A 22,482-nucleotide genomic window follows, 5' to 3' on the forward strand; every position below is an offset into this window, starting at 1 on the left:
ATAGAACTGAACTAGATCTGAACTAGAACAGAACTAGAACAGAACTAGAACAGAACTAGAACAGAACTAGAACAGAACTAGAACAGAACTAGAACAGAACTAGAACAGAACTAGAACAGAACTAGGACAGAACTAGAACAGAACTAGAACAGAACTAGAACTAGAACAGAACTAAAACAGAACTGGAACAGAACTAGAACAGAACTAAAACAGAACTAGAACAGAACTAGAACAGAACTAGAACAGAACTAGAACAGAACTAGAACAGAACTAGAACAGAACTAGAACAGAACTAGAACAGAACTAGAACAGAACTATAACTAGGAACTAGAACTGAACTAGAGGTGAAATAGAACTGAACTATATCTGAACTAGAACAGAACCAGAGCTGAAATAGAACTGAACTAGATCTGAACTAGAACAGAACTGGAACTGAACAAGAACTGAACTAAACAGAACTAGAACAGAACTAGAACAGAACTAGAACAGAACTAGAACAGAACTAGAACAGAACTAGAACAGAACTAGAACAGAACTAGAACAGAAACGAGAACAGAACGGAACGAGAACGGAAAGAGAACGGAACCAGAACGGCAGGGAACAACGGAAACAAACGAGAACGAAACGAAGGGGGCGAAGAGGGGCGAGCGAGGAGGGAGGGAGCGAGCGAGCGAGCGAGAGCGAGCGGCGAGCGAGCGAGCGAGCGAGCGAGCGAGCGAGCGAGAGAGCGAGCGAGCGAGCGAGCGAGCAGCAAGCGAGCAAGAGCGAGCGAGCGAGGCAGCGAGCGAGCGAGCGAGGAGCGAGCGAGCGAGGCGAGCGAGCGAGCGAGCGAGCGAGCGAGCGAGCGAGCGAGCGAGCGAGCGAGCGAGCGAGCGAGCGAGCGAGCGAGCGAGCGAGCGAGCGAGCGAGCGAGCGAGCAAGCGAGCGAGCGAGCGAGCGAGCGAGCGAGAGAGCGAGAGCGAGCGAGCGAGCGAGCGAGCGAGCGAGCGAGCGAGCGAGCGAGCGAGCGAGCGAGCGAGCGAGAGAGCGAGAGAGCGAGAGAGCGAGAGAGCGAGAGAGCGAGAGAGCGAGAGAGCCGAGCGAGCGAGCGAGAGAGCGAGCGAGCGAGCGAGCGAGCGAGAGCGAGGCGAGCGAGCGAGCGAGCGAGCGAGCGAGCGAGCGAGAGCGAGGGGCGACCGACGGACCGATCGAGCGAGCGAGCGAGCGAGCGAGCGAGCGAGCGAGCGAGCGAGCGAGAGAGAGAGAGAGCGAGCGAGCGAGCGAGCGAGAGAGCGAGCGAGCGAGCGAGCGATCGAGCGAGCGAGCGAGCGAGCGAGCGAGCGAGCGAGCGATCGAGCGAGCTAGCGAGCTAGCAGAGCGAGCTATCTATCTATTATATATCTATCTACTATCCTATCTATCTATCTATCTATCTATCTATCTATCTATCTATCTATCTATCTATCTATCTATCTATATATCTATCTATCTATTGTCCGCCTGTCTGCAGGATTACATCTGTGCATATAAAAAAAGTTTGCAGGAAAAATTGCTACAAAAATTTTCCTATTAGAGCAAATTCGAACCTCAATTACTACGATCTTACGATTCGAAAAAGCTAAAATATATTTCCAATAAAACTTAAAATCCCTTTAATTTCCATTTTACACATTTCTTTTACATAAAATAAAACCTGCCATAAAAATCACAAAAATATAAAAAAGAAAGTTTTGAAAAAGTATATAAATCAATATTGCAGTTCATTTCCGATTTCCGTGACTACTATTGGTAAAAAAAGAACTCACATACACACTCACTCATTTACAATATTTATAGTGAGTGTATGTATGTTTGTTTTATCTTAAACTTGACACATAAATTTTAAAATCTGTCATAAAAAGTATTAAAAACAATTTTTTCACTTGTGAGTTTTCACTTTGCACGCGCCATACCAGTAGTAGTACATAGTAGCAGTGGCAGCAGCAATATCATGGTTTGGTTATGCCCTGTAATAATTCCTTTGGTGAGAAATATTTCAACACTTGCTCAGGCAACCACGAACCGTAAAGGAGAAAACTTCTTTTTTAGCGGTATTTTAAGAGCTTGTCACATATACTTACAAACAGATAAAATATATGTATACCAATACCAACAATATGTACAAATGTGAACTACATGAGTTCAAAATTATGTAGTGAAAATTGTGAAAGTTATTTATGAAAAATGTTGTTTTTTCTTGCATTAAGCCGCAGATAAGAAAAATGTGTATTTAATTTTTTTATTTTTTCTCTTTTTTTCCAGATCCCGATGGTTCTTCTAATGCCATGATGGGTGGTCCACCCGGTAGTACTCCACCCCCTTATGCTGATGCTTCGGGCGGTGGTGGTGGCGGTCATCATCACCATCATCATGATGGTCGTGGTAAAATGGTTGGTGGTGTTATGCTTTCAGAATTGCCAGAACCCCCAATACCCGTTTCGGAAATTGGTCCCATCCCACCGCCTCCTATGTTTTCGACACCATCGCCAACTTTAGTGGCTGGAAGACCGCATGGGCCGGGCGCCATTAACGATAAGGATTATCAGCCATACGATGATTATGGTAAGTTTTGTAGAATATTGTAAAGAAAGTCGATTAAAGGTTAAAAAGATCAATATTCGACTTAACATGTGCTCTCCAGTTTAAATTATTATCAACTCTCAGAATCTTCTGAAGGGTCTCCAATTTAAGATGTAATTAAGTTCTTAATGAACTTCGTCATTCAATGATGACTTTTGTAACACAAGCTCTTTCTAAACTTCAAAAGAGTTGCCATCTAGTATCCGATAAATTTTGCAAAACCATTCCGAAACTCCATCATTATGACTCGTACGTGTTTTTGAGCAAATTATCCGTTATCTAATCAGTCCCATTATATTTTAGTTATCCGTTATATATATGTAATCGAGAAACAATAAGATTTAATTATAACTTTTGTACCACGGTCTCACTCTTAACTTCAGATGACTTTTGTAGAGGGTTCTATAATTTTTCATTATTCATCAGTTCCCTTAAAAGATCATTAACATCAGAACATGTCCGAAACTAGTTTATAAGCCCACTATAGAAGACCAAAGAATATTCTTTAAGTCACGAACCATTCTTAGGGATTCAACGACTCTCATGACCATCTTGTTGCGTATTCTGAAATTATCCGAATGAAGACATTGGTTCCCTTAAAATATAATTAGCATCTCGTCCACCAACACTAACTTTCTTAAGCATCCTGACCTTGATGTTATTACAATACTGAGGTATAGAGATTTTACCAGTTTTTCGGGTCTCTCGAGACCTTAAACTGCCAGAGATCATTTGGCTCGTGGTCTGGCCATTGCACCTTTTCAATATGGTGCCACGTAAGCCAGTTACCCGTTACTTATTCTGGCCATTGGTTGTGATCTGGGAAGAAAATGTTGGTTTAAGGGCCTTGAAATTCATATTTCAGAATAAGTTTCTAGTGAAGTAGTTCAAGGACAATAACACCACCAGAGTGGGGTAACTGTGTGTTTATATGGAAAGGAATAAGTAGATATTACAAAGACAAAGTAACGCGCTTGTTGTTGTGGCAGCGAGACTTGTAAAGTCGATGAGCTAACAATCCTTGATCAGTGTCCGTTAGAATCCAAGTAGTTCCGATGCAAAGAACCACATGACCGCCTCTGATGCATGCGGGTAAAAGTCTTGGATGCATGTCGATGTATACTGGCTGGTGGAGAGTATAATGAGTGTTGAATGCCTTGCAATGGGAATGGGCAAAGTCCAGTGTCCGACATTTATAAAAATTGCCAATGTTCAATCTTTCTCAAAGAAGCGGCTGTGAGACGTATTGCAAAGACTTGGTACGTGCTTGTTGTTGTAGCAACGATCCGTGTAAAGTCGTTATTGCTGAGTTAACACTACTTGGTCGTTGTTCGTTGAACTGCAAGTCGTTCCTGTGCGAAGAATCGATTGTAGTGTGAACCTGCTAGTATTGGATGTTGGTGGATGTTCGGGATTTATGATGATGGATGTGTATATACATGGTCCGATATTTATAAATTTTACTACCTTGGTATGTTTACTAGACTTGGTACGTGCTTGTTGTTGTAGCAATGATCCGTGTAAAGTCGTTATTGCTGAGTTAATACTACTTGGTCGTTGTTCGTTGAACTGCAAGTCGTTCGTGTGCGAAGAATCGATTGTAGTGTTAACCTGCTTGTGTTGGATGTTGGTGGATGTTCAGGATTTATGATGATGGATGTGTTTGTACGTGGTCCAGGGTCCGATATTTATAAAATTTACTACCTGGTGGTTCTTTAAGTGTCATAAAGAGAGTCGAGTTTAGCTCATCCTATGGTTGAAAAAGATCTCCATAGTTAGACACTCTGGTCATTTTTTATCCAAATAAGGATAGAAGTTTTGTTCAGAGGGGGGTACTCTTTAACTCGATTCAATACATTTTCAAATTTGTATGGTAAATGCATTTCATTTCGAAGGCGTTTTCTTTCGCATCGAAATACGGGGTAATACGATTAAACCCTAATTGATTCACTAAATATCAGCTAGAAATTTGCCATAACTTTTTGAAAATAAACCACTTTATTTCAGACATTAGTTTCCTTACTATTTCAATAAATCCTATTACAGCCAAAGTCCACTTTAAGAATCTTTAATTTATTTCGATAAACTATTCAATCTAGTTTATTAACATTTTCAAAATATTACGCCTTCCCTTATACACTTCTCCTTCTTTTATTAGTTTGTGTACTTGACATCAATTAATTAAACGTCTTCCTAAAAGTCTGCTTCAATTATTCATCTTTATTAATAGCAGAATGTATACTATAGTAGTCATATACGTAGTATATACGCTTTATTGCATATTTCATGAATTTGCTGCTTTTACAAATGATTGCCTTGTACCAACCCCTTGGCAGCCATACTCTTCAATAACTCCCTCTCAATTACATGAATCAATATAAGAAATTGTAAAGGATTTTTTTTCCTTGGCTCTCGTAATTCTCTTTTCCAGCTATTAGCCGCAATATGGATGTTTTTTTTTACCATCATCATTATTCCTTGCTGCAGTACTTAAAGCTGAAGAAGATTTTCTGTTCATATTCATATTTATTATTACGATGCTAGAAGCTGTTAATAAACATGATTTGTTAAGTGGCAGTTGATGCCACTAACGTGGGAGCTCCAATGGAGCAAAAAAAATGATTTAATATAATGGAAAATAAAATGAGCAGTAGGGCAAAAATCCACTTAAAGATGTTGAAAGTTGAAAATGTAAATAGAAGCAGGAGGACGGAATAAAAAAAAATGTAAAGCATACTTTTAGTATGCAGGCAAAAAAATTACGTGAAAAGGAATGTTCTACCAAAAAAAATCTAAGAAAATTTTAGCATACATTAGACTTTGAATATGATTTTATAATTAAATTTTCTTTAAGGAAGTTGTTTAAGTATGAAAAAAGTAAAGCATACTTTTAAGGTTAAAAAAATTAACTTAAAGTGTTGCCTATTTTCAGGAATAAAAAAATTATGGCAATTTTTTTAAATTTCAAAAAATGTCTTACTTTCTCCTGACACAGATAACGATAACGAAGATGATAACGGTTCGGACAATGACTACAACTATCAAACGTATTCCAATCATATCGATACACAACGCATAGAGGAAATTCCAGCCAAAGAGCCTAAATTAAATGCAGTTCCTCTTAAGTCGGCCCTTAAAAAGAAACCGGGACAGAATTCATCATCGCCCGCCACACCCATACAAGATCACAGCAATGCCAATGGTACACTGCCTCAAGGCATGGGTATGGGCAATAATAGCAGCAGCAATAACAGCAGTGGCGGTGGTGGTGGTGGCTCATCAACACAACAACGTCCCTTGGTAGTCAGACAGGATGCTACCAATAGTTATAATCTAAAGTAAGTACCAGTTTATTTCCAATTTAAATTATTTTTTTTTTTTTGTTATCTTTCCCACGTTTTAGATAATTTTTTGTTTTCTTTTGTTTCTTTTTGAATGTTTTTCTATATATCAAACGAATAATTTCTTTAAAAAGCAACTAGAGTAGTTGATAATTTTTTTAATTTTATATTTACAACAAAAAAAAAATTTTAAACAAATTTTTATATATATATATATATATATTGTAACTCTAACTATTTTTCTTTCTTCTCAATTCCCTCCATTTTGTTCTCTTATTTCTTTTTTTTCTCCCTGAATTGTTTATCCCGGTTGTTTTTTTTTTAACACAAAAATTTGTTTAAATTTTTAAAATTTATTTTTGTGCTCCTTTTTTAACTCCTCTTTTCCTCAACCCAAACTTTCTTTTTAACCACAATTAGGCCCATACTACGACCACGGATTAGAATATGGTAATAATTTAGAATATTTTATTTTTATGTCAAAAAAACACCAAAAAATATAATTATAACACTTACAGAAATGCCTTTAAAATTATTTAGAATCTATGTGTTTTTTGTTTTTTCTTTTGCAATTTTGATTTTTGGTTTTTAATTTAATTAAGTCCTTTTTTCAAATAAGTGTATAAATTTGAAGAAAAACGATTTGCTACATACAAAACACTGTACTGTGACTTTGCTAAATGTGTCTTAGCTAACACACATTCTTTACTGTGGAATATAATACAGACCGGCTACATCTTAGTCCTAGAATATGCTCTCAACTACAGACTAGAGTATACTATAGACTACACCGCAAAATTCACTAATGTTTGAAATTTGAACTACAAAATAGTATGCACTACAGATTCGACTATTTTCCAAAATTTTAACTAAACTATATTCTATACTATAGACTCGACCATAGTCTGGACTAGACTATAATCTATTGTCTACACTCTAGCATGGAATATAGAATAGACTATAGTCTGCACTGTAGTCTGGGCTATAGAATAGACTATAGTTTGGACTATAGAACAGGTTATAGTCTGGACTATAGAATAGACTATAGTCTGGACTATAGAATAGACTATAGTCTGGACTATAGATTAGACTATAGTCTGGACTATACAATAGACTATAGTCTGGACTATACAATAGACTATAGTCTGGACTATACAATAGACTATAGTCTGGACTATACAATAGACTATAGTCTGGACTATAGATTAGACTATAGTCTGGACTATAGAATAGACAATAATCTGGACTATAGAATATATTATAGTCTGGACTATACAATAGACTATAGTCTGGACTATACAATAGACTATAGTCTGGACTATACAATAGACTATAGTCTGGACTAATCAATAGACTATAGTCTGGACTATACAATAGACTATAGTCTGGACTATACAATATACTACAGTCTGGACTATAGAATAGACTATAGTCTGGACTATAGAATAGCCTATAGCCTGGGCACTATAGACTAGACTACAGTCTGAACTATAGACTGGACTATAGTCTGAACTATAGACTCGACTATAGGTTGTACTAGTCTGTAGTCCAGACTATAAAAAGATTTATAGACTAGTTTGTAGTGCAGGCCATATTCTATTCTATAGTCCAGTCCATAGTCTATTCTACAGTCCAGACCATAGGATATTCTGTAGTGCAGACTATAGTCCATTCTATAGTCTATATTATAGTCCATTCTATAGTCTATTATATAGTCCAAACTAGTCTATCATCCAAACTATAGTCAAGACTATAGTCCAGACTATAGTCTGCAAACTATAGTCTGTAAACCAGGCTATAGTTTATTCAAGACTATAGCCTATTCAGTCTATTCTATACTAAAGCCTATTCCTTAGTCTATATTATATAACTTTTACTATAGCCTGAACTATATACTAGACTATAGTCTGAACTGTAGACTAGATTATAGTTTGGAATATAGACTAGAGTATAGTCTGGACTATAGACTAGACCAACGGTTCCCAAATGGGGGTCCGCGGACCCCTAGTGGTCCGTAGTAAAATCCTAGGGGGTCCGCGAAGACGAACGAAAAAAACCATGAATAAACAATATTCTGCTTTTATATGTATGTACAAATATCTCCAATTTTTGAGCAATAATCCCAAATTTTTTGGTGACTTTTTGAATTTTATTTTTTCGGTTGTTTATCAGGAAGAAGCTAGGCCCTACAAATTTATTGTATAACTTTTATAAAGTAAAGTATTGCGTGATTTGTAATTTTTATTTCCTGTATATGTACTGAAATAATGGTTTTTATTTCAGACAAATAATATTCTGTCTTACAATTAAATTAGGGATACTGGTATTTCGGAGTATGAAGTTCAATTCAAAGACAAGCTTATTACAGATTTAAGTCTATCAAATTGTAAGCAAAAGTGTTCTTGTTTGAAAGGACTAAAATTATATATTTCCAAAACAGAGGTGACTCTTTATGCATCTCTTTATAAATATTCCAATCCGACGTGATACACAGATTTTAACTTGATTTTGTCGACCAATACATATTATTAAATTAACATCAGAAAATACATAGCGTTTCGCGTAAATATGTAGCCAAAAACCATGAAGTAAAATAATTCGTTGGTATTTTAAAATTCAAATTTAAGTTCCAAATTCACAGTACTTTAACAAAGAGTTCAAATCATGCATTATGCGGATAACGCATTCCGCAACAACATAGAAGAAGTCCAACTTTCTTATATTACTTTCCCGAAAACTTAGCTCACTTACTCAGTTCACCCTTTGCAATCGCAACAAATTTTTGAAACGTGACTCCTTAAGCACATGTGATAATATTTGATAAAGAAACCTTTTCGCTACCTTGAAGAAAAATGAACATGAAAGATCTCACGATCAGAAAATTTAACATCATCATATCAACAAAGAAGTCATTCTATCTTCAAAACATGCAATTGAAGAAAACCTATCTGAAATGTTATATATTCTCAATGTACGGGAATATTTTATAGATATGACATCTCTACATTTATTAGACCTAGGGATTAATGAACTAGGTCAATTTTCGGATGGACAATTATTTAGAACAATAAGATATCAAAATATGTATGGGGGTCCGCGAAATTAAATAAGTTCTTCAAGGGGTCCGCGAAGTAAAAATCGGTGGGAACCGCTGGACTAGACTTTAGTCTGGACTATAGACTAGACTAGTCTGCACTATAGACTAGTCTATAGTCTGGACTGAAGACTAGACTACAGTCTGGATTATAGCCTAGACTATAGTCTGGACTATAGACTATACTATAGTCTGGACTAAAGTCTAGACTATAGTCTGGACTGTAGACTAGAGTATGGTCTGGACTGTAGACTACATTATAGTCTGGACTACAGACTAGACTATAGTCTGGACTATAGACTAGACTATAGTCTGGACTATAGACTAGACTATAGTCTGGACTATAGACTAGACTATAGCCTGGACTATAGACTAGACTATAGCCTGGATTATAGACTAGACTATAATCTGGACTAAAGACTAGACTATAGTCTGGACTAAAGACTAGACTATAGTCTGGACTAAAGACTAGACTATAGTCTGGAGTAAAGACTAGACTATAGTCTGGACTAAAGACTAGACTATAGTCTGGACTAAAGACTAGACTATAGTCTGGACTTAAGACTAGACAATAGTCTGAACTATATATTCTGAACTATAGACTAGACTATAGTTTGTACTAGTCTGTAGTCCAGACTATAAACTGAACTATAGACTAGTCTGTAGTCCAGGCCATATTCTATTCTATAGTACAGGCCATAGTCTATTCTACAGTCCAGAACATAGGCTATTCTGTAGTACAGACTATAGTCCATTCTATAGTCTATATTATAGTCCATTCCATAGTCTATTATATAGTCCAAACTAGTCTATTATCCAAACTATAGTCAAGTCTATAGTCCAGACTATAATCTGCAAACTATAGTCTGTAAACTTTTCAAGACTATAGCCTATTCAGTCTATTCTATACTATAGCCTATTATTCTTTAGTCTATATTATATAACTTTTTCACCAAGTTGCAAAAGTAAAATAAAAGATTATTGAAAAAAATATATATTCAAATAAGATTTTCTTTAAATTTAAACACTTATTTCTACTTCAATTTAAATTTTCTAAACTTTTCTCCTCAATACTACTACTACTCACTCAATTTTAAGTTCGTTTTACACCCACGAAAATGAATTATTGTTTGTCAAAAAATTCACAAAATTGGCGAAATTTATTTTATTAAATTTATAACCACAATTATGAACCACAAACTGCATGTTTTTTAATTTAATTTAAGTTCTTTCACTTATGTTGTTTTTTATATGAAATAAATATGGTAATTTTAATATTTTCATATTTTTCATTTGCATACACTTCTGCATACACACACACACACTCACACAGTCTCCTCTCATTTGTTTTAAAATAAATGCATGTGATTTCGGTCGTTTTTTTTTAGTTTCTGAAAAACAATGCGAAATTTGTTTTCAGTTTTAATTTCAGTTTTCATAGTAAATGATGTTTTGTGAACAAAAAAGAGTAAAACTTTTTTTCATATTTAACCCTATTGTTGTTTTTTTGTTTATAAAAACGCCAGTTATTTTAATTTCAAGAATAAAATTTATATTAATGTAAAACACATTCACTTATGCATAAACTTGTTTACACATCAGTACTTTTGAATTTAAAGCGTAAGAAAAATATATATAAATAAAATTACAGTTAAATACGACTTATGCGAGTTGTAGAACTCACATAAAGAATAATTTTTAAAATCTAAAAGTTTAGTGAAATGTTATTCTGTGAAATGTTATTCTATAGTTTTCGCTAGAAAAAACGTTGATATTTTCTTGTTCTTAAGCACTTGCAACATGTTGAATGAAAAGTCTTAGAAATCACTCTTTTTCATCTTTAGTTATATGTATGTTGCTGGTTTGCAATTCTTGCTAAATTTGTTTATGACGAAAATTGTATTAAAGGCCCACAATTTACTCAACATATATATAAAAGTGTTTCTTTTTAATATTTTTTCTTTTCAATTTTCCTTAAGAAAATAACACTTTGATGTCAAGATTTGTTTGCGTTTTGGTTTGAAATAAAAACAATATGTGGAATGTCTGTCCTAGTCGAATGTCTGGCATAAAAAGTTAAAAATATCATTGCACTTTTTACACGAAGTGAAATATGTATATTTGATGGATTATATATTATAATATAATGAATAGACTATAGCCTGAATCACAGTCTAGACTCTGATATACAACGACTGTACACTAGACTATAGTCGGGACAATAAACTAGACTATTGTCTGAACTATCGACTAGACATACAGCACAATAGGCTGGTCAACATATCATAGTCTAGACTGTAGACTAGGCAATAAACTAGACTATAGACTAGACTACAGACTAGACTATAGACTGGATTAAAGAGTAAACTAGACTAGACTATAGACTAGACTATAGACTACACTATAGACTAGACTATAGACTAGACTATAGACTAGACTATAGACTAGACTATAGACTAGACTATAGACTAGACTATAGACTAGACTATAGACTAGACTATAGACTAGACTATAGACTAGACTATAGACTAGACTATAGACTAGACAATAGACTAGACTATAGACTAGACAATAGACTAGACTATAGACTAGACTATAGACTAGACTATGGACTAGACTATAGACTAGACTATAGACTAGACTATAGACTAGACTAGACTAGACTATAGACTAGACTATAGACTAGACTATAGACTAGACTATAGACTAGACTAGACTATAGACTAGACTATAGACTAGACTATAGACTAGACTATAGACTAGACTATAGACTAGACTATAGACTAGACTATAGACTAGACTATAGACTAGACTATAGACTAGACTATAGACTAGACTATAGACTAGACTATAGACTAGACTATAGACTAGACTATAGACTAGACTATAGACTAGACTATAGACTAGACTATAGACTAGACTATAGACTAGACTATAGACTAGACTATAGACTAGACTATAGACTAGACTATAGACTAGACTATAGACTAGACTATAGACTAGACTATAGACTAGACTATAGACTAGACTATAGACTAGACTATAGACTAGACTATAGACTAGACTATAGACTAGACTATAGACTAGACTATAGACTAGACTATAGACTAGACTATAGACTAGACTATATACTAGACTATAGACTAGACTATAGACTAGACTATAGACTAGACTAGACTATAGACTAGACTATAGACTAGACTATAGACTAGACTATAGACTAGACTATAGACTAGACTATAGACTAGACTATAGACTAGACTATAGACTAGACTATAGACTAGACTATAGACTAGACTATAGACTAGACTATAGACTAGACTATAGACTAGACTATAGACTAGACTATAGACTAGACTATAGACTAGACTATAGACTAGACTATAGACTAGACTATAGAATAGACTATAGACTAGACTATAGACTAGACTATAGACTAGACTATAGACTAGACTATAGACTAGACTATAGACTAGACTATAGACTAGACTATAGACTAGACTATAGAGTAGACTATAGACTAGACTATAGACTAGACTATAGACTAGACTATAGACTAGACTATAGACTAGACTATAGACTAGACTATAGACTAGACTATAGACTAGACTATAGACTAGACTATAGACTAGACTATAGACTAGACTATAGACTAGACTATAGACTAGACTATAGACTAGACTATAGACTAGACTATAGACTAGACTATAGACTAGACTATAGACTAGACTATAGACTAGACTATAGACTAGACTATAGACTAGACTATAGACTAGATAGACTATAGACTAGACTATAGACTAGACTATAGACTAGACTATAGACTAGACTATAGACTAGACTATAGACTAGACTATAGACTAGACTATAGACTAGACTAGACTAGACTATAGACTAGACTATAGACTAGACTATAGACTAGGATATAGTATGACTATAGACTAGACTATAGACTAGACTAAGATAGGACTATAGAAAGACTATAGAAACTATAGACTAGTATGACTAGAATACTAGACTAGAATATAGCTAGACTATAGACTAGACTATAGTACTAGTCGACTATAGACGAGACTATAGGTCAGACTATAGACTAGACTAAGGACTAGACTACTAGACAGCCATAGACTAGCCGATAGGACTAGACTATAGACTAGACTATTAGACTCGATATAGACTGACTATAGACTAGACTATAGACTAGACATAGACTAGACATAGACTAGAATATAGACTAGACTATAGACTAAATATAGACTAGACTATAGGGATAGACTATAGACTAGACTATAGACTAGACTATAGACGAGACCCTATGACCTAGACTATAGATATGAATCTAGACTAGGACTAGACAGAATAGACAGAATGACAGACATAGACTACACTATAAACTAGACTATAGACTAGATTATAGTCTGGGACTATAAACTAGCCTATAATCTTGACTATAAATGGCCTGGACTATATTCTAGACCATAGTTTGCACTGTAGACTCAGTTTTAGTCTGGACTACAAACTAGACTATAGTATGAATTATAAGTTCGAATATAGCTTGTACTATAGACAAGACTATAGAATCGAGTACAGTCTGGACTATAAAATAGACTATAGTCTGCACTATAAACTAGACTATAGTCTGGGCTATAGACTCGCCTATAGTCTGGACTATAGACTCGACTATAGTCTGGACTATAGACTCGATCATAGTCTGGAATATAGACTCGACTATAGTCTGACTGTAGGCTCGACTATAGTCTGAACTATAGACTCGACTATAGTCTGGACTATAGACTCCATCATAGTCTAGACCATAGTCTAGACCCTAGTCTGTATTATATACTCGACTATAGCCTGGACTATAGATTCGCCTATAGTGTGGACTATAGACTTGACTATAGTCTGGACTATAGACTCGACTATAGTGTGGACTATAGACTTGAATATAGTGTGGCCTATAGAGTAGTTTGGACTACAGACTATTCTCCACACTAGAGTTTTGTCTGAACTACAGACTATACTATAGTCTGGACTACACACTAGGTTTTAGTTTGGACTATTATCTGGACTATTTTCTTCACTACAGACTAGACTATAGTCTATACTACAGGCTAAACTTTAGTCTGGACTATAGAAAAAATTACAGACTATACTAGATTATAATCTGGGCTAAAGATATTTTAAATTTAAAACATAAGAAAATAATCCCCAAAACTGTCTACTGACAGAAAAAATCTATTTGAAATTAATTTTTTTTTTTTTTTTTTTCAAAAATGTCTTTCTACAGAATTAACGTTTGATTTAACATTAATTGGAATTCGTAAATTTTAATCGCATTTGTCAAATTAATCACTTTATTTAACACAATTAATTAGGCTTTTCTCAATAAATTAAGCAGAAAATTATTATAATAAAAAAAAACATTAACAATTAAAAATATTTAATAACTAAGAATAGGAAAACAAACAACAAAAAAATTTACTTTCTTTGACAAAGTAAATTACTAAAAGTTTAATGAAAATATTATAAAAAAAAAAAGAAAAACTACAAACAACATCATTATCAGCATCACTATCAACGTCTCTAGCAAACAAGAAACACGTGTAAAACATTAATTATCTGAGAGCTAGTGACAAAAAAAGTTTTACTGTGATTTCTTAAAATTTTTTTTGTGTTTGTGATTTTTTTTTTTGCTTTTTTATACATGAATATAAAACTTTAATCAGAAATCATATTTGAAGTGTAAAATATGTGTGTTTATGAGAGAGAGAGAGAGTGATAGAGGGGAATGACAGGGTATATTCTTTACATTTTGGTTTATAGTTAAGATTAAAAAAAAAGTCCAAAAACAACTAAGAGGATGAAGAAAGTGTTATAAAAAAGGTACAGGAAATAGAGCATAAGATGTTCGCAGAACGAGCAGTGCTTTAATAAAAGTGAGTGTGTATGTTTTATTGTAAATGTAGTAACACTCATACATTTATGTATGTATGTGTAAGGATATGTTTGCATATTTAAAAATCATATTTGTTGTTAGGAAATCCTTTTTCAGAAAGTGAGAAAAAAAGACAAACAAAAAAACTTATCATCATCTCCATATATAAAAGTCATCTGCATATGTATGTATGTAGTCGTGTGTATGAATTTTTAAAAGGTATGAGTGGAAGGAGGAAATAGGAAATGGTTTTTTATGAAAATGTGTAATATGAGCATTATATAAGCATTTACATACATACTACTACACAAACGTATAATACTTTTTTGTTATTGTTTTCCATAGTGTTAAAATCTTTCCCTGTATACCTCTTCGAAATATCGCGAAGTCATTGTTATTTGACAAACGTGACAATTCGTTTTTTTTTTCATTTTTAGAAAATGTACGCCATTTTGTTGTTTTCTATGAATTGGAATATTACAGTAAATCAAATTATCATTTATTTTTCTTAGTATTAGTTTTATGATTATAGTGCTACAACATGTATAATAACCTTCAACAGACATCGTAAGAATGTATAAACGCTTGATGATATGGGTAATTTCAAAATCAAACGTGACCTAGTTTGTTATTAATATTTATATAGCCATAACATATCGATAAATGTGTAATTTAAATACAGAAAATAAAACTAGAACTAGCGCCAGTAATACGATAACAACACAAGTATAAAATTTAAATATTCCCTTTTCATATACTTTAGTTAAATAATGTATTCACACATTTGAAATTTAAGTATTACTATTAACTATTACATTATACTACTGTGTTTTCTTTCTATCGCTTTAAGTAATTTACTCTTCACTTCAGATAAGTTTTCATTGTTCTCCAATCTCTAATAATAATGTGAAAACTCTTTATTAGATTAACAAAAACTAAATGCCGAAATCGCCTTAAAATTTTTAATAGATTTTCTTCTAAAGATGTTAAATTTGTAATTCATTTTGGTTTAATGTGTAACTAGCAATGCGCTTATGAATATGGATAAAACTGACAGATGGGAAGGGTTACGCAGTTCCTCAAACTCTAGTCTGAAATATCGAGTAGACTATAAAAGACATGACGATTGTCTAAGCTATAGACTAAAATTTATACTTGGCTATAGACTTAACTATAAACTTGGCTATAGACTGGACTATAGACTATGGACTATACTAGACTATAGACTAAAATTTATACTTGGCTTTAGTTAACTATAAACTTGGCTATAGACTAGACTATAGACTCTACTAGACTATATACTATACTAGACTATAGACTATACTAGACTATAGACTAGACTATATACTATACTAGACTATAGACTATACTAGACTATAGACTAGACTATAGACTAGACTATAGACTAGACTATAGACTAGACTATAGACTAGACTATAGACTAGACTATAGACTAGACTATAGACTAGACTGTAGACTAGACTATAGACTAGACTATAGACTAGACTAGACTAGACTAGACTATAGACTAGACTATAGACTAGACTATAGACTAGACTAGACTATAGACTAGACTATGACTAGACTATAGACTAGACTATAGACTAGACTATAAGACTTAGACTAATAGACTAGACTATAGACTAGACTATAGACTAGACATAGACTAGACTATAGACTAACTATAGACTAGACTGTAGACTAGACTATAGACTAGACTATAGACTAAACTGTAGACTAGACTATAGACTAGACTATAGACTAGACTATAGACTAGACTATAGACTAGACTATAGACTAGACTATAGACTAGACTATAGACTAGACTATAGACTAGACTATAGACTAGACTATAGACTAGACTATAGACTAGACTATAGACTAGACTATAGACTAGACTATAGACTAGACTATAGACTAGACTGTAGACTATATACTAGACTATAGACTAGACTAGTAGACTAGACTTAGACTAGACTATAGACTAGACTATAGACTAGACTATAGACTAGACGATAGACTAGACTATAGACTAGACTAAGACTAGACTATAGACTAGACTATAGACTAGACTAACTATAGACTAGACTATAGACTAGACTATAGACTAGACTATAGACTAGACTATAGACTAGACTATAGACTCTACTATAGACTAGACTATAGACTAGACTATAGACTAGACTATAGACTAGATAGACTAGACTATAGACTAGACTATAGACTAGACTATAGACTAGACTATAGACTACTAGACGAGACTATAGACTAACATAGACTAGACTATAGCTAGACTATAGACTAGACTATAGACAGACTATAGACTAGACTATAGACGAACTATAGACTAGACTTAGACTAGACTATAGACTAGACTATAGACTAGACTATAGACTAGACTATAGACTATAGACTAGACTATAGACAGACTATAGACTAGACTATAGACTAGACTATAGACTAGACTATAGACTAGACTATAGACTAGACTACTAGACTAGAACTATAGACTAGACTATAGACTAGACTATAGCTAGACTTAGACTAGACTATAGACTAGACTATAGACTAACTATAGACTAGACTATAGACTAGACTTAGACTAGACTATAGACTAGACTATAGACTAGACTATAGACTAGACTATAGACTAGACTATAGACTAGACTATAGACTAGACTATAGACTAGACTATAGACTAGACTATAGACTAGACTATAGACTAGACTATATACTAGACTATAGACTAGACTATAGACTAGACTATAGACTAGACTATAGACTAGACATAGACTAGACTTAGACTAGACTAGACTAGACTATAGACTAGACTATAGACTAGACTATAGACTAGACTATAGACTAGACTATAGACTAGACTATAGACTAGACTATAGACTAGACTATAGACTAGACTATAGACTAGACTATAGACTAGACTATAGACTAGACTATAGACTAGACTATAGACTAGACTATAGACTAGACTATAGACTAGACTATAGACTAGACTATAGACTAGACTATAGACTAGACTATAGACTAGACTATAGACTAGACTATAGACTAGACTATAGACTAGACTATAGACTAGACTATAGACTAGACTAATAGACTAGACTATAGACTAGACTATAGACTAGACTATAGACTAGACTATAGACTAGACTATAGACTAGACTATAGACTAGACTATAGACTAGACTATAGACTAGACTATAGACTAGACTATAGACTAGACTATAGACTAGACTATAGACTAGACTATAGACTAGACTAGACTATAGACTAGACTATAGACTAGACTATAGACTAGACTATAGACTAGACTATAGACTAGACTATAGACTAGACTATAGACTAGACTATAGACTAGACTATAGACTAGACTAATAGACTAGACTATAGACTAGACTATAGACTAGGCACTATAGACTAGACTATAGACTAGACTATAGACTAGACTATAGACTAGACTATAGACTAGACTATAGACTAGACTATAGACTAGACTATAGACTAGACTATAGACTGACTATAGACTAGACTATAGACTAGACTATAGACTAGACTATAGACTAGACTATAGACTAGACTATAGACTAGACTATAGACTAGACTATAGACTAGACTATAGACTAGACTATAGACTAGACTATAGACTGATAGACAGGACTATAGACTAGACTATAGACTAGACTATAGACTAGACTATAGACTAGACTATAGACTAGACTATAGACTAGACTATAGACTAGACTATAGACTAGACTATAGACTAGACTATAGACTAGACTATAGACTAGACTATAGACTAGACTATAGACTAGACTATAGACTAGACTATAGACTAGACTATAGACTAGACTATAGACTAGACTAGACTAGACTATAGACTAGACTATAGACTAGACTAGACTAGACTACTAGACTAGACTATAGACTAGACTATAGACTAGACTATAGACTAGACGATAGACTAGACTATAGACTAGACTATAGACTAGACTATAGACTAGACTATAGACTAGACTATAGACTAGACTATAGACTAGACTATAGACTAGACTATAGACTAGACTATAGACTAGACTATAGACTAGACTATAGACTAGACTATAGACTAGACTATAGACTAGACTAGACTAGACTATAGACTAGACTAGACTAGACTAGACTAGACTATAGACTAGACTACTAGACTATAGACTAGACTATAGACTAGACTATAGACTAGACTATAGACTAGACTATAGACTAGACTATAGACTAGACTATAGACTAGACTATAGACTAGACTATAGACTAGACTATAGACTAGACTATAGAACTAGACTATAGACTAGACTATAGACTAGACTATAGACTAGACTATAGACTAGACTATAGACTAGACTATACTATAGACTAGACTATAGACTAGACTATAGACTAGACTATAGACTAGACTATAGACTAGACTATAGACTAGACTATAGACTAGACTATAGACTAGACTATAGACTAGACTATAGACTAGACTATAGACTAGACTATAGACTAGACTATAGACTAGACTATAGACTAGACTATAGACCAGACTATAGACTAGACTATAGACCAGACTATAGACTAGACTATAGACTAGACTATAGACTAGACTATAGACCAGACTATAGACTAGACTATAGACTAGACTATAGACTAGACTATAGACTAGACTATAGAATAGACTATAGACTGGACTATAGACTAGACTATAGACTAGACTATAGACTAAACTAAACTTGACTATAGATTAGACTGTTGGCTAAACTATAGCCTAGATTATAAACAATACTACATATAGACTAGACTATAGACTGTACTACATATATGTAGACAAGACTATTGCCACTTTTAAAACTATAGGGTAAATTCTTTATCAAGTTGCAAAACGAATCTGAAATTTTGTTTTTATTCTTATTTGAATTCAAGTCATTTTCTTTATATATTCCTTTTTTTAAACAACCAAATGTGACACTGATACACACAATTTTGGGTGTCATATTACCATAAACGAATACAGACACACACATGCAAACATACTAATATTTATTATAAGCATATAAAATCTTATATTTAAATGTAGAAGATATGCTCACAAAAACCCAACAAACAATTAAAATTAAATACTACTCCATAAAACGTCAGAGCCTTATGAATATGCAACACAAATTTAAAAATTGTTATACAACACTTAAAACTATGCAGCAGAGTTTATATTTAAAATATCTAAACTGTCAAACATTAATATGATTTTGACACTTGCAGTAAATAACAAAACAAGTTTTTAATTAATAACAAAATAAATACAGCATACTTTTCAGGGAAAATTAATCAATAATTTTTCTATTACGAATGATCACATAAGTATCGATATAGATAGTATTATACCGAATTGCTATTCTTGTTTACAAGCATATGAATATAGAAGCACTTAGGTAAGCAGAAACTGCTTCCAAATAAGTCATATTTTGTTTATTATATCTAAATTTGTGTGTGTTTATACTTATTGTAAACATAAAAGAGCTGTTTTATGCAGATAATTTTTTTTATTAAATTGTTTGTTTATTTCCTTTCATTTTGGTAGTTGTCTATTTTATTTCAGTCTCTATTGTAAATGAAGACGTGTGTTGCATATGCAACGAAATATGAGAAAAACAGAACTCTCACCCACACACTCACCTTCAAAAATGCATACAAAATTATAATCATATACCCACGTATATAATAAAAAGTGTATACAAATTGTCTGCATATTTACAGGCGTATTTCAAAAAGAACTTATATACAAATTCAGAGTCTTGTGTGTTATGTACGATATTGTTTGCAAATTTTATAAAACATCACTTAAGAACCTTTCTAAAGAATATCTTACTACTTTATAATTACACATTTGGTACTTAGGTTATTTTTCACTATTTCTTCACAAAACGTAAACATCTAGTACTTTTACCATGTATACAAATTCTGTTAAAAAAAAGCCAAGCATGAAGTTTCAGCATTGGTATCATTTTCCATGCAACTATCTTTTTTTTATTTAGTTTTTTTAATTTCATTTTAACTTTTTTTCCTCCCATTTTTATTAGAGGAAAAAAAAACTACAATAAAATGGAACTTTTATTGGCATTGAAACGTTGCACATACTAGTGAGTTTGTTTTTTTCTGCAGCTTTCTGGACTTATTTTCAATACAATTGTCAAGTGTTTAACACTGAAATTGCACTTTGAATACAAAATACAAGAGAAAGAAAAGAATATAATTTTAAAGGAAAAACGGAAAATTTGTCAAATTTTTATTTTGTAGAGATAAAAAAATGAAATATTATTGAAATTGTAAAATGAACTTAAAAGAATTTTTAAAGATTTCTTTTATAGCAAAAATTTTGTAGAAATATAAAGAGTAAGAAAGTCAAATAATGAAGCTATTGTACTTAGTCCCATGGAAAAAAAGATCATTATAAACGATACTATTGTCTAGTGTACTGATTTCAGTTATGGAATATACCTTAGTCAAAAATAAAGTTAAAACTACATTCAGCACTAAATACTAGAATGAGGACTACAGCTAGGACTATATACTATAAACTAGACTGTGGACTATACTATAGACTAGACTAGAGAATAGACTGAAGGCAAGACCATTAACTAGACTATAGACGAGACTATAGAAAATACTGTAGAAAAGACTATAGACTAGACTATATACTAGACTATAGACTACACAATAGAATAGACTATAGACTAGACTGTAGACTACACAATAGAATAGACTATAGACTAGACTACATATAGACTAGACTATAGGCTAAAATATAGAATAGACTATAGAATAGACTAGACTATAGACTAGACTAGACTATAGACTAGACTATAGACTAGACTATAGACTAGACTATAGACTAGACTATAGACTAGACTATAGACTAGACTATAGACTAGACTATAGACTAGACTATAGACTAGACTATAGACTAGACTATAGACTAGACTATAGACTAGACTATAGACTAGACTATAGACTAGACTATAGACTAGACTATAGACTAGACTATAGACTAGACTATAGACTAGACTATAGACTAGACTATAGACTAGACTATAGACTAGACTATAGACTAGACTATAGACTAGACTATAGACTAGACTATAGACTAGACTATAGACTAGACTATAGACTAGACTATAGACTAGACTATAGACTAGACTATAGACTAGACTAGACTAGACTAGACTAGACTAGACTAGACTAGACTAGACTAGACTAGACTATAGACTAGACTAGACTAGACTAGACTAGACTAGACTAGACTATAGACTAGACTATAGACTAGACTATAGACTAGACTATAGACTAGACTATAGACTAGACTATAGACTAGACTATAGACTAGACTATAGACTAGACTATAGACTAGACTATAGACTAGACTAGACTAGACTATAGACTAGACTATAGACTAGACTATAGACTAGACTATAGACTAGACTATA

At 33.3% G+C, this 22,482-nt stretch overlaps 1 protein-coding gene across 2 annotated transcripts in view; it reads left to right on the forward strand.

Moving 5' to 3' along the window:
• LOC119607178 (phosphatase and actin regulator 1) overlaps nt 1–22,482 on the forward strand; it is a 37,759-nt gene that overhangs the window by 1,812 nt on the left and 13,465 nt on the right. The window contains exons 2-4 of one of the 2 annotated variants that reach the window (XM_037960985.1): nt 2,281–2,580; nt 5,594–5,936; nt 6,360–6,389. In XM_037960985.1, the coding sequence (XP_037816913.1) occupies nt 2,281–2,580; nt 5,594–5,936; nt 6,360–6,389 (673 nt within the window). The remainder of the gene's footprint in view (nt 1–2,280; nt 2,581–5,593; nt 5,937–6,359; nt 6,390–22,482) is intronic. The other variant, XM_037960986.1, reaches the window with a different exon arrangement.

This window comes from Lucilia sericata, unplaced genomic scaffold (genome assembly GCF_015586225.1).
Source record: "Lucilia sericata isolate MDLA Ls3-8-SP2 unplaced genomic scaffold, ASM1558622v1 Contig000669F_arrow, whole genome shotgun sequence".
NCBI classification, from domain to species: Eukaryota; Metazoa; Arthropoda; class Insecta; order Diptera; family Calliphoridae; genus Lucilia; species Lucilia sericata.